The 15,332-nt window shown below is 31.6% G+C and overlaps 1 protein-coding gene across 1 annotated transcript; it reads left to right on the top strand.

Annotated features, from left to right (window-relative positions):
* Nucleotides 1-12,280: 12,280 nt before the first annotated feature.
* Nucleotides 12,281-12,989, top strand: LOC131063361 (amine oxidase [copper-containing] gamma 2-like). Its single transcript, XM_059220631.1, has 2 exons — nucleotides 12,281-12,414; nucleotides 12,627-12,989. Exons 1-2 carry the CDS (start codon nucleotides 12,281-12,283, stop codon nucleotides 12,832-12,834), a joined length of 342 nt encoding a protein of 113 aa, XP_059076614.1. The 3' UTR covers nucleotides 12,835-12,989.
* The last annotated feature ends 2,343 nt before the right edge of the window (nucleotides 12,990-15,332 follow it).

Below are 15,332 nucleotides of genomic sequence, written 5' to 3'. Positions count from 1 at the left end.
TGACAGTTTTTGCATCAAAAGTGTCACACAATCGAATTTAAGAAACAATAACATAACAATCAAGTTTTAAAAAAAATTCTTTGCCCACATCTTATAGGAAAGGTGTTTGGAATTTTAGCCTAAGATCCTTGTTCCTTATTTGCCACTATGATGCAAAAATGATTAGTAGTCAAGCAATTTCTGCTCCAATGAATCGAGTAATTGAAAATAGAAATTTAAATTTGTTGAAACACTCAATTTACCTTATGTTTCTTACTATATGAATGCAACAAAGATCAAACAAATACATTATAGATTCAACAAATGTGTGACATTTTGAGACAATTGTGGTAGGAATGCAGGCAAGCATGTCACAAATTTCACAATTGTTTCATGATTAACCTATAAATTTTCACTTGGAGATCGATAATAATTTCCAAAACACATGCGTTAGAAATCAAGAAAATGCATGATGGATCGAAGCAATTGTGGTAAGAATACAGATGATTGTTTTACACATTTAGCAATTGCATCATTATGTAACAAAAAATCTATAGAATCCAAACACTCACAAATTGATCAAATCAAGACATGAATTCACATCGGGTTCACCAAAATGTATGTCCAGATAATTAACAATTGTAAGAGATTATAAGAGTAACCACAAAACTCAAATCAATTACAAAAGATCTCAATCACATTAGTGAACCCAATTGTTCTTCTCACTTTTTTGATATATGAATTGGCTCTCAGAATTGTAGCACTTTGTTTGATAGCACAATCACACAAAAGCTCGAATATTGTTGTTGTTTCCAAATGATAATTAAGGTTGTATTTATAGATTTTGGGGATATCGATCAACAGTTCTAATCTAAGGAGAAGGTTGAATGATCCATGGATGAGATTTGTTGAGCGGAATTGATTGGGAGTTAACTGACTTCGTGATTGGGATTGATTGATCTGTCAATTGATTTAATTGATTTGTTAAGAGAATTGATTGGGTTGTTAAGTGAATTGATAAAATTGTTAGAAAAGGTGATTGTGAGAGGAACTCGAAGATAGTGGCAGTTAACAGGAAAACTTAATTAGCTATTTAAATAATAAAAATTATTTAAACATGTGCATAAGAAAAATAATAATAAAATAAAAAAATTATTTATTTTAGAGGAATTTGATTTTGAAAAGTGAATAATAAATAAATTAAATAATTTATTTGATAATGGAAGACTTAGTTAATCAAATAATTATAATAATTATTTAATTAAGAGGAAGAAATAGAAATAGATTTAATTAAATAATAAAAAAATGTTTAATTAAAGTGAATGATAGGGGAAAAGTAATAAGATAATAAAGATAATTTTAATTATTTGAGTGAGTGGGGATTAATTAAATAATGAATAATATTTAATTAAGATTATAATATAATTAGATAATTAAATAATAATTAAATGTTTAATTATACGATGAGAGGGAAAATTTAATTATAAAAATTGAAATAGAGGAATGGAGTTAGATTAATTAAATAATTATAATTATTTAATTAATTTAATTGAAAAAATGATAAAAGTGTTGCTAGCAAGCATTAGACAATTTTTAGTGTCTACAATTCAATATATTATTTATCCAATATTTAGTTATTTTATTGACTATTTATTTACAATTTAGTTATTTTCTTTACTATATATCCACTATTTAGTTATTCTCTTGTAAAAAGTAAAAAATAATTGTAAAAAAATCAGGAATAAGAATACTTCTAGATATAAATATGTGATCATTTTTAAGGTATATGGATTTTAAAAGTATTGTGTCACAAATTTAGGCAAATAAAGGTACAATAATAATGCAACAAATTTTTGGGATGACTTAAAGCTCAAATTGTAAAGTTTTTTTAAATAATATATGTAGCATTGAAACATTTTGTATTGCACTTCATGATTCATCATAAGAAAATAATGAATTGTTTTTATGACAATGACTTGCCAAAACAAAAAAAACTCGCCAAGGCCTGAAAAAAAAACTCATAAAAATCTCGGCCAATACTCAGTAAAAACTCGGCAAAACACTCGAGAACTTAAAAAAATTGCTTAAATTCAATTAAAAATGTATTTTATTTGCAAAATTCAATGAGAAGATGCATCCCATGAGTCAATAAATGAAAACACAAAAGAAACAAGTTGAGTCTAGATATATTTAAAAGCAAAGTGGGCACAAAATCGCATCCTCGTGAGGAATGATGATGGCTGGAAGAACAATAGTAAATAGTTTTTGTAGAACTAAAAGTAAATAAATCAATACAATTACATCTCCCTCTTCCCAGCTCTAGTAAAAACTAAGGGAGAGGTAGAACTAGAGGGTCTAGTCCTAAAAGTTTGTTGTGGGCATGATTGTGCCTCCTCACTCGGTATGACTAGCTTAGGTTGTGGCTCATCCTCCATCCTGGGTGTAGCTCTGCCTCTAGTTGTACCCGACATTGGTAATGACTCATCATCCTCCTCAATGCCATCCAATGTGAAACCAAATCCACCCCTCCTCTATAGCCTGCCTCTCCAAATCATTGATGTCATCCTTTGTAAACAATGGAGGCTACTCCTATGATGTCCAATCACTGTAAGAATCTATATCATCCAAATCAATATAGTTCATCTATGTCCAATCACTATAAGGATCTATATCTACCTTCCTTATGCACAACCAAAGATTATATTGCACAAAGACAAGGTCATTGAGGCATTTTTGAGCTAACTCGATCCTCTTCTTCATGTGGATGGCCTCAAACAAGCTCCAATTGCATTCACAACTAGATAAACTACAAGGTTGACATAGGATTCTAGGGGCAATTTTTTTGAGATTTGGGGTATTTTCACCCCAACTTTGCCACCAAGCATCTGCAAAATAAAATTAGGTTAAGGGTAGTATCCCTCAAGGGGGTTTGAGGGTGCGAAAGAGGGGTAGAGAGAGGTCTAGATCTTGGGGGAGAGAGGAGAGAGTGAGATGGAGAGTGGTAGAGAGGGGGATAGAGGAATATAGTGTTAGGGAGATAGATAGGTCTAAATTTCAGGGTAGATAAAGTGAGTGAGGTAGAGAGCGAGAGAATGTTGTTAGAAGCCTACTTATTACTAAAATTTGACTTTTGAAAATTTAAAATATCTTCTAAAACCTAGAATTTGCATTATAACTCCTAGAGATCTTAAACCACTCTCAAACAATACTTAAATGTTATATTTCAGGTATATATTTTGATGAAGAGAATGAGACTGACTTGAAAAAAAAACAATAATTTTTTGACATGTTTGGGCCTCTTCTTTTAATGTAGCTAAGTTTTTTCTAGAAACTCGTCAAGTATTTTGTGAAAAAATTGATGAGTTTCTTCTGCGAGTCAATGGCGTTACTACTCGCCAAATTTTCGGCAAGTAGTCCAACTATGCTCTAAAGTATTGATGCAAAAAACTTTGTACATTGTTGTTTTTATAAACTTTACAATTTATGTAATGAACTACGAAAAAATTCATGTCTTTAATGACTCATAGCACTTAGTCATAAAAATACTAAAAGAAGACAATGATTAGGGTGATGTCATGTGGGTCAATAGGTTTGTGATACCTCAAATATTTACAATATGAACTTGTAAGCTACCTTCCAAGGGTGTTTCTTCCTATTGAAAGAGATTTATTGGGCTAAATTGTTGTGGAAAGATTAAGAAGGTCTAATAGTATGGAAGGGCTCCAACATTTATTGCTTCAATTTCTAATGCTTGTGGAAGTTATCATCAAAAATTTCAAAAAAATATTATATAAATAATTATACTATGAATTACGACTACCTTTAATGAAGATGTTGATTTAGAAAGAATACTAAAATATTTTTAAAAAACATATTTATTTGTTATTGTAATGGCCACTAAAATTCTAGATCTTAAAATATTAATATAAAATAATAATAATATTAATATACCTTTTAAATAGAAATCTTGTGGAACAACATTATAAATGTGTAGTTGTAAGAATAAATTAAGGAGAAATTTTAGTGTATGTATGATACAAACATTGACATTGTACCATTTAAGAAGTCAATTATGTCATAGTTTTGTAACTAGTGTTTGGAGAGAAGACATAACATACTTAGAGAGGCGGTGTGTATAAGGAGGATATACAGAGTAGTTATAACAAAATTATTTATAAGAATATTAATTCACATAAGAAAATAAAGCATTGATAAAGTAAAAAAATTAGTAGGATGTGTATTAAAAAGAAAAAAGAATAAGGTAAGGGTCACATATATGATAAGAATAGAAATTGTGGTCTACTCTTAATATAGAAAGGTGTTGTAGTAACGTTTGAAGTGGGTTCTAGGAAATTTTAAGTAAATTGTATAAATAAAAACTAAATTCAAAATGAGAGCTGTTAAAATAATTGAGGTGGTGAGGGTGATCAAATTGTGATAGGAAAGGCAACAAAATCATTATAAAATTTCCAGTTAAGAAATACATGTACACTTTTCTAGATGCATACCTCTTTAGAAGGTTTGAGTTTTAATGAGTTTAGATGCTAAAGGTTGTGGCTAGGAGGTTAGATGTTGTGCTAACCTTAACCTTGTTGTTGTTTTAGGTCCATTGGTGTACCATGGATAAATTAGTATTTGTTTGATAATTTTAGTATTGATAACCTATAAGGTTGTCCCAAGGTGTTTGGATTTTGATGCAAAGATTTGTTTGTCTTTTAGTGAGATTTTTTTGACAAGGGAATTGTATCTTGTCTACACATAAATTTTGTAGGATAATCTAATAACTACTCGTGACTTTTTTTTTGTGGATAGACTTTTAATAGCACTATTGTTTGACAATTGAACTCTATCTTTTTTATAGATAAATTTTGTATAATTGTCTAATAATTATTTATAACCTTTTTCTAATGTTCAAATTTATTTATTTATAAATTATAAAAAAAATATTTACTTTCATATATGAAGATCCAAATAGAACATTCAACTTTCTAGCCAAAAAATAAAATAAAATATAGATTATAAGAAAACAAGAATTATCAAGTTTGGTTTTTTGTTTCTCGAAAGAGACAACACTATATTTGATTAAAAGAAGTTTGAGTAGACTTCCAAACTTTGAATGTAACTTTATTGATGACCATATGCCATGATTATCCAACAAACACATAGCCAAATTACAATACACATCTTCAATTGAACTTAAACTTCCTTAAAACCCTTTAAAATTGAAGAGTTCAAGAACAATTTCCTAAAAGAACCAATGAATATTAGTTGAAATATAACTAAAATCCAATGACACAACATGTTGAATAAGACAAAATTCCAGTTAAGAGTTATATATTTAATTAATATATTATTAATTTTCAATTGTTAACAATGGCACTCTCTTTAGGATAGGCAAAAACTTCAACCATATTATTTGAGTGGACTTTAATTGCCTTAGAGTATGCCAAAAGGAAAATGCCTATGACTTGTGACTCATTCCTTCAATCCTGGTTCATATGTATATTATTGGAGGTACCATCAAAATTTACTTTTTATTTAGTTTTTAAATGAAAAAGTATACATTGAAAGGATTGTGATTGATTGATAGATATTTAGAAGAGTTTATGATTATCCTCAAAATTCACATTGAAAGGATTGCAATTGATTGATAGATATGTAGAAGAATTTATGATTAAAAAGAGTTTTTAAACTATTTTTTATCATGATATCTACAATATTGATTGATTGAATTTGACAATGTGAGAAATAATTGACTTAAATGTTATCAAACCATGAATGAAAAAGATGTTTTGTTAAAGTAGAGGCATATCAATATCAACATGGACCCATTTGAAAAAATAGACAATATTTGGTTTCTATTTGTCATGCTTATATATTCTTTTTCCATAAGATATGGATGACCATATCTTATTATTACACCTACAATAAGGTATGGTTGAGTTTTGTTGATGATTTAGTGTACAATTTCTTGGGATTAGACTTTAGTAATGCCAATTCAACTCATCACACATAGAGCGAACCATGGTGTATCTGTTCTACAAAGACTTAAAAAAAAATTCCTTGTCCTGATAATTTGCAAATTTAAATATACCTCGTGCTTGAAAATTTATTGGAGATTGTTTATTGTTTTTTTTTTTAAATTCCAAAATCTTGGGCTCTGTAATTGACTAAATTCATGTCATTTTTCTTTCTAAAATTTGACTTCATTGCCTTGTTTTTGCTTGTAACAAAATAGATTTAGATTAAAAAAAAACATTCTTTCACAAAATCATGTAATCATCCTAGACTACATTCCTCAAGGATGCTACTTTGATTGACATGTTTTGGAATATCTCTAGAAAAACTTTTTTAAGTGTAAATGGATTAATGAAAATTGGAAATCAGTTAAAAAAAATACAAATATTTATGCATTTATTGCATTCAATTTTTATTAACTATCTAGTCCATCATTGCATAAAATTAAAAATTTTGAACAAAATTCTTATCATCATATGAAATTCTCTATTTTAAATGATAATAAAAATGTCACTCATTTGTCTTTCTATTGGTCTATATTATAAATTGACAAAAATAAAAAAAATTCTCTTTCTCAAAAATTGATGTCTCAAGGCATTTAATTCATCAAATCAAATGTCAATTATAATGATGGCATTATTTTATGAATGGCTTGAATGACATGATCACTATTGTTAATTATATTGATGCCATGGTATTATAAATGGCTTGAATGACATGATCACTATTGTATATGTCATATCTTCACTTTATTGTGCATTTTTTATTGGTTGATTTTAGTTGCAAAAATAATGTCACTCAATATTTATTTTTAAGTTGTAATGCTTTAAATTTTGTGGTTAGATTGTCAACCTTATTATTTTTTTGAATGCAGAGTGTATAGTATTATAGATATAACATGGTGGAAAAATAATTTAATTTTAAAGTTATTTCACCTACAATTTTACAATTTGCAATTGTTTTGTTCATTTCAATTTATCCACATACATATGAATTTCTCCAATAGGTTTTTTAATATAATAAATTATTTTGATTATATTTGTATTCTATTTTTTTTCATATTTGTATACTTTTGTTGATATATCATCTTTTGGTATTTTGATCCTCAAAAGTTAAAAACTTTTAAAAAAATCTTACTATTAAGACTATTTGAAAAAAAGAGCGATTTCTAACAAATTGGTAAGCAAATCCTTCTCTTCAGTCTTAACCCAAATCTTTTGAAGATATATTTTGAAGTCCTTGAGTTTTTGATATCTTGGTCCATATTGCAAAACAATGTAAATTAGGTGTGTTGTTTAGTAGCACCAATTAAATCTTCAAACTAACACAAACAATCACACTATTGGCAAGAACTTGACGCAATATGTCTCTTGTTAGAAAATGGTTTTGTTATTGTTGCCTTCACCAATAAAGTGAAGTCACACATTAATTTTAAAAAGAAAGATCGGTTATTTAATGGGTCATGCCTTTTTTTCAACCTTAGTATCAAAATTATGAACCTTCTATTGTCTACATACAATCCACTCTAATATGGGTCCATCTAAAAAACTTGTTTGTTGAATATTTTTGCACATGATCTTAATATTTTGCACACCCTTAATGAGCATACTAGATTATGTGTTGAAATGGATCTATCTAGGAAAATACCAAAATTTTTAATCCTTAAAAATTGGATTTGGACCATGGAAACAACCTATTTTTGTTGCCCGAGTCTTGAAATTTCCTTCTTGAGTTGTCACTTATATTATCATTTGAACGTTCAATGCAAAAAAATACATTGAATTGCTATTAACTCTACCCAAAAATATATCCTTAAGCACCTAGTCCACACTAAAGAAGGAAGACCTAGATATGGTCTTTATGATGAAGATTTAGGACCATTTTCAATTGGTATTTGCCAAAGTTAAACCACTTTCTTTCTCTTTAGATAAGAATTAACCAATTTTTATATTCTCCATTAGGAAAAATTACTAAGTTGTGACCCTAGGTGTAATTCCTTTGAAGAATTACAGCACAAAAAACCCTATTAGAAACATGGTCTCTCTTGTAGATTCACTTGAATAAGACTCAAAGGAAAACATAATTAATGTTGTGAATGAAATTCTCATAATGTATGTGGAAATATGGTTGAAAACATAGCTAAGGAAGTGCTTCAAGCTAAGACCAGTTTTTTTATAATTATTTGTATAATAGTGTCTAAAGTCAAAGGAGTGCTTGGAATTAATATGTTCATATAGAAAGTGAGAGTTGTTAAAATAATTGAGGTGGCGAGGGTGACCAAATTGTGATAGGAAAGGAGATTAAAATCATTATAGAATGTGAAGTTGAAAAATACATGTATACTCCTCTAAATGCATACCTCTTTTATAGACATGTAGGTTCAAGTTTTAAAGGGTGTAGATGCTACAAATTATGGCTAAAAGGAGGTTAGATGTGCTAACCCAAACTTTGTTGTTGTTTTAGATTTATTTATGTATCATAGATAAATTATTATTTGTTTGATAATTTCAGTATTAATGATCTATAAAGGCTGTTCCAAGGTGTTTGTATTTTGATGGAAAGACTTGTTTTGTCTTTTATTGAGATTTTTTTGACAAGGGAATTATGTTGTATCTTTTATTAAAAAAAAATTGACAAGGAAATTATATCTTGTCTAAACATAAATTTTATAGGATAATCGAATAACTATTCATGACTTTTTTTTAATGGAGAGACTTGTTTTGTCTTTTAATATAATTGTTGTTTCAAGTCTTGACAAATGATCTCTATCTTGTTTATACATAAATTTTGTGTAATTATCTAATAATTATTTATAACCTTTTTTGATGTCCAAATTTCTTTAATTATAAATTATAAAAAAATTATTTACTTTCATAAATGAAGATGCAAATAGAACATTCAACTTTCTAACCAAAAAATAAAATAAAATATAGATAATAAGAAAACAAGAATTATCAAATTTGATCTTGTATTTCTCGAAAGAGACAATGTAATATTTGACTAAAATAAATTTGAATAGACTTCCAAACATTGAATGCAACCTTATTGATAACCATATGTCATGATTATCCAACAAATACAATACCCATCTTGAATTTGAACTTAAACTTCTTTAAAACCCTTTAAAATTGAAAAGTTCAAGAACAAGATAAGGCCAACCAAGACCAGTAAAAACCTACCGCTAAAATCCATTGACGTAACGTGTTGAATAAGACAGAGTTCCAACTAAGAGTCCTAATATCAATATTTAGCTTGTTGGCAATGACAATCCCTTTAAGATACACTAAAATTTCAGTCATATTATTTGAATGGACATTGATTGCCTTAGAGTATGCCCAAAGAAAAATGTCTTATAAGATGTGAGTCATTCCTTCAATCCTGACTAATTCGATATCGGAGATACGATCAAAATTCATTTTTTATTTAAAAAATTGACATTAAAAAGATTGTGGTTGATTATTGATAGATATTTACAAGAGTTTATGATTGAATTGGATTTTCTGCTTTTTTTTTAATCCTCATATCTATGATATTGGTTAAATTTAACAATCTGAAGATTGAATTTGACAATGTAAAGATTAATGGACTTAAATGTTATCAACCCATGAATGACAAAGATCATTTGTTGGGGTACAGGAATAGCAATATCAGCACGGACCCATTTGGAAAAATTGACGATATTAAGTTTTTATTTGTCATGGTGATATATTTTTTTCTGTAAAATATGGATGACCATATCCTATTATTACACCTACAATAACGTTGAATTTTGCTGATGAATTTTTCTGAGATTAGTAATATCAATTTAGCTTATCACACGTAGAACAAAGCATGACGTATCTGTTGTAGAGAGGTTTTGAAAAATGGTTGGAGATTGGAGATTATTTTTTCTAAATTTCTATCATTTGTCTCTCCAAAATCTGACTTCACTACCTTTCCTTGCAATCCGGGAGAGATTTTGGGTGAGACATTTTATATAATCATCCCAGACTACATTCATAAAATCAAATATTTACAATTTTCACCCGATTGGTGTAAATGGACTAATGAAAAATGGAAATCAGTAAAATAAATCATCTGGTTAGAAACTGGTTTCTTTCTTGTTGCCTTCACCAATAAAGCAGACATAGGCATTATTTATAAAAAGAAAGATGGTTTTTTTAATTGGTAAAGCCTTTTTTTAACTTTGGTGTCAGAATTTTGAATCTTTCATTGTCGGCATTAAATTTACTTACAGTATGGGTTCATTTAAAAAAAATTATTTTTCAAATATAGATCTACAAATATTACAAAAATTATGGAAAACATAATAGGTATTTTCATTGCACATAATCTTAATATTTTCCACAGTCCTAAAGAACATACTAGATTATGTGTTCAGGTAGACCTATCTAGAAGAATACCAAAATTTGTAACCCTTATTTAACTGGGTTTGGACTATGGAAACAAACTATTTTGTTTTTGCTTAGGACTTGACGTTTTCTTCTTGAATTGTCACTTGTATGGTCATTTAAGTGGTCAATGCAAAAAACACATTGAACCAATAGTAACTCTACCTAGAAATACCTCCTCAAGCCCCTAGAACACACTAAACAAGGAAGACCTAGATATGGTCATCACAATGAAGGTTTAGAGTCCTTTGCAATCACTTTTGATAAAGTTAAACCATTTTCTTTCTCTTAAGAGAAGGATTCATCAAATTTGTTAATCCTCATAAGGAAAATATCATTAACTAAGTCATGGTCTGGGAGCAATTACTTTGGATAACTACAACACAAAAAAATCCAATAAGCAACATAGTCTCTCTTGTAGATTCAAATAAAGAAGAATCAAAGGAAAACATCATTAATCCTATGAGTGAAATTCTCATAAATGTTTAGGGAAATATGGTTGAAAACCTAGCTAAGGAAGTGCTTTAGGAAGACTTGGAACATGACATGTCAAAAAGAGTGTCAATTACTCAAATGAAGTTAGAAGATAAGTGTGAGATCAACAGTCCTCTTTAACACAAAAAGGAAGGAAACCTAAAGACCTAAAGACAAAAGGAGATAGTAGTTGGGATTCAACCTACCTTAGATAAATATCTAAGAATGAGGAGAGTGTGCTACTCTCCTTGGGGACATTGAATGTCCTCTTTTGGAATGTTATGGACATAAATGCTCTTAATAAGTGACATTTAATAAGTCATCAACTAGATTGAAAAAAAAATGATGTAATACTCTTACCAGAAATCAAAGTCTCAATTAATCAAGGACACTCCATCTTCTAGTGTTAGTTGAAATGAGATGTCTTTATTGTTGAAGCTGAAGGTTTCTCAAATGGATTGGCAGTCACAAAGACAACTAGAGCTAAAACAAATCATCTTTTAAATGCATTGTATGCTCGTGAATATCCATTCCATTCAAACCAGCTTCCCACGCTAGTTTTTCACCATATATGGATGAAATATAATAGTTTAGAAGGTTCAACTATAGTATTTTATAAATTAAGTTCTTAGACCATTAAAAGATGAATCAGTTATGTTGAACACGCCCCAAGACTAAGATGGGGGGTGGGGGAGGGAGTGAATCAATCTTGAACAAAACTTTATAGCAAGGCTTTGGATTGAATTTCTCTTATTTTCTAAAGTCAAGGTTGAATGTAGTTTTCCAAACATGTCAATTCCAAATTCATCGCTAAAAATTTCCTATACCCATTTGTAACAAGTCATTCCTTCTTTGGGCATTCTAGAATCTAGAATCTTAGCTTTACATGACATTTACACTATTCCACAGAGACGCATCCCCCCAAAAAACCTCATGTCCTTAGTATGGTGAAATTTTTGAGATTTAGGGGACTTGGAGAACATCCCTCACAATACCCCCACCTCTGCCATTTCCATTAGGGATCTCGTCAAATCACTTGCAATATGGCACATGCCATTACATATTGATTGCAACCTTTAGCTTCGTGAAAACTATTTTTTTCACTTTAGGGGCACTCATAGAGATGTTTTATTGCAGTTTTCCCTTAAAGATTTCAGTTCACCTCAATTTGTATATTAACACTGCCTTCCACCGCTGCTCTGTTGTCATTATGTACCATCCCTTTGCCGTCCCCAAATTTAGACCCTTGATATCCACATACCGAAACCCTTCCCCGTGGCCCCTATCAAGAAACTTCATGAAACTATACATTTACTGCTGTGATTATAGATCGTTGGTTAAAAATTCCCTGAAAACTTTGTATAACACATAGGGGTACTATATATATATCAAAGCATTACAATTCGTATAAAATTTTCATGCATTTTAATGAACAAATTTCTTCCTCCCATCATATATGGGTCGCTTCATATAATACAAGTGAACAGTGGGCCGGTGGGCTGTATACATATCAAAGCAAAGGAGATGACACACTGGCTGTATGGTCTAACAGGTGAGTAGGAATCCCTTAAAAGTTTCTATAAATCAATTTGTTCAGGAGAATTATGTTTGTATTGGTTTTATACATTGAACTTGCTTCAGGAATATAGAATACTCCTTTTCTTAGATCTCTAAACATCTCTTAGTTTCTTAGAGTAGAAGATGAACTAAATTCATCAATTATGCTGTTATAAAGCTCATATGAAACTTGTTTTTATGTCTCAGGAACTGCCCAATTGAGAAAAAAGACATTGTGCTTTGGTACACATTGGGCTTCCATCATCTTCCCTGCCAAGAGGACTATCCAATCATGCCAACAGTCTCAGCTAGCTTTGATCTCAAACCTGTAAATTTCTTCGAAAGCAATCCTATCATGAGGACCACACCAATGACCGAGAAAGATCTCCCAATGTGTGCTGCTTCAGCTAAATGAACATCTGCACCATTCCAGCAAGTTCCCAAAATTACTTACCAGTTTAAATTAGCCAAGTAAACCATCTTCATCTGTAAAATAAACAACACATGCATTGTAGAAGAGTTCAGCAGTATCACATTAGAGCTTTCTTTTTCAAAGTTGGGAGTGTTTAAGGCTTCAGGCGTAGACTGTTATTCACCTAGAGCAAAGGATATCCATATATTAAAATTTACAGGTGTGTAAAACGGAAAAATCGAACCCTAGTTGTTCTCCCCTCCCCAACTCCAAGGAGAGAGAAGGGAGTCACTAGGGTTGATGGTTTTCACTTAGGAGAGACTTTACATTCAAAAGAGGGGTTGAAACCCACAAGATCCAATCCCACACAATGCAGGATTGGATTCTAAATGAGTTTCAAGGGTTAAGACATCAAGGATACCCTCTTTTGTAAAGAATGTAGATAGAAAGATTGAACTAGGAATGCATGTAAAGTAGGAAAGATTCACTTATAAACAGAGATAGGGATACGGGATGAAGCTGCGGACCTGGAATTAGCAGTAAAATGTCGAGACGGTGTTGTTCTGCAAGTTTGAGCGAAAGTTGACGGGACGATGGCGCCCGGCGTGCACACGGTCCTCCGAAAAATCCGCGAAACAAAGGTGGATCTGTTCGTCTCTGCACAAGGATTCCAGATCTTCAATTACAGCCGCATACCTGCAACCTACACACAGAAAAGAGAGGACGATTGGGGGGTTAGGGATTAGGGGTTTGCCTTTAGGTCAAACCCCAGTTTTGGAATTAACCAAGAAATGAGAATGCTGTAAATGTAAATGTTTGTAATGTAAACAAGTACTGATACCTTGTTGTAAGAATGTTTGTATTATTACATGCGAAGGTGTAATGTATGTAGTATGTTGTATGTTGTATGTGATCTCCTCTTCAATGGTTGAATCCTTGTCTTGAATGCAACACCTAGCCTTGAATGGAAACTTAGAATGCTCAATTGCTTGAAGGAATGCTTGAATGCTTGAATGTTTGAATGTTTGAATATCGCTTCCGCGTCTTGCTCTTGCTCATTTCCTTCCTCCCTTTCTAGGAGAGGAAAAGTAGTTTATATACTTGCCAATTAGGGTTGATAGACTGATTTTTCTGACCTTAGGCCGACCAGGAAACAATATTTCCCAAATTGCGAACTTAAAGACCCGATGCCCAAAAGAGACCGGGCCCAAAATAGGGCTAGGGACCAGGGCACTGGGCGCCATGGTCCCACCTTCCGGGACAGCAGGGTGCAAGGAGGGATCAGGCCAAGGTGCAGAAAAATGCAGTTTTTGGTGTTGTAAACAGGTTTCGGGGTCTCCATTCAGGTTCAACGTTGCGCCGCCATCATGAAGACCCAAATGTAGTCGAAATTGCAAGTGTCACAATTTTAGGACGCTACATTTAGCCCCCACTTTAGCGGGAGTATAAGCGTATGCTCATACTTCCGGTAAAGTACAAGGAAACAACATTGAAAAACTTTCACCACGTCAAGGAGGCAAGATACACCAAGCCCCCAGTGGACTAAGGATCTTACGACTTCGATTGACAAAGTAAAAGGGAAGATCACGAGGGAGAACCATGACTGTCAGTAGTAAGGTTCCCTCTCTATGAGTCATGCAAGAAAGATATCAAAAATTTTCAAGGCAAAGCTAAATTTGTCAAGAAATTTTCAAGTATCTTGAAGAGATATGAACAGGATGTATGCCCCCCTACGTTAAAGCGATCGCACACGCCTCACCGGGGGGATTGCTTTAAGGTAGTGATACATATAAGAAATGAGAAAGGATCACGTTACCACAAGGATTTAGCCCCCAAGTGTGAGATAAGCCCAAGGATAATAGACACAAAACACAAAGCACGAGGTGACTTCGCTTTCCTCGGGGTCAGGATGCTGTATGATAATTCATGTATATCATATGTATGTATGCATAATTGTTCTTCATTCCCCAATCAAGGAAGGTCACCTAGAAGAAGGGAACACATGTGTCTTTTGAGTCAACATGAGAGAGACCAAGAGATCTCAATGCTTTGCATCGTCCTCAAGTAGACAACACTAAGGAAAACAAATAGAAGAATGAGAGTAACACATAGAAGAAGTAACAAAAGAGATCAAGAGAGGAGGAGAGAGTCTGCTATGCTAATGAACTAGTCTAGCACGTCATCTACCCCCCGATCTTGCTGATCAATATTTCGGGAAGGTAGGAAACACGCTAGAGGAGGAACATCCAACACAGCAGATGGAGCTATCACAAGATCCAAACAAGGGCTATGTTCATGTTCCGAGCCACGTTGTTCTTGTCTAGGAGCTAGGATAAGTGCTTTAGAAAATTCGTTAGATAAATGGTTATCAACATCAACATATTCATATTCACTATCAGAATGAAGAGGAGTAACATTTTCATCATGAATAACATTTTCATTTATATCATCATCAAGATTTATAAAAATAGGATCTTTAACTCGCACAGGATCAAGACCAT

The sequence above is a fragment of the Cryptomeria japonica genome, chromosome 5 (assembly GCF_030272615.1).
Source record: "Cryptomeria japonica chromosome 5, Sugi_1.0, whole genome shotgun sequence".
Taxonomy (NCBI): domain Eukaryota; kingdom Viridiplantae; phylum Streptophyta; class Pinopsida; order Cupressales; family Cupressaceae; genus Cryptomeria; species Cryptomeria japonica.
This window is presented reverse-complemented; position numbering and strand designations above follow the sequence as displayed.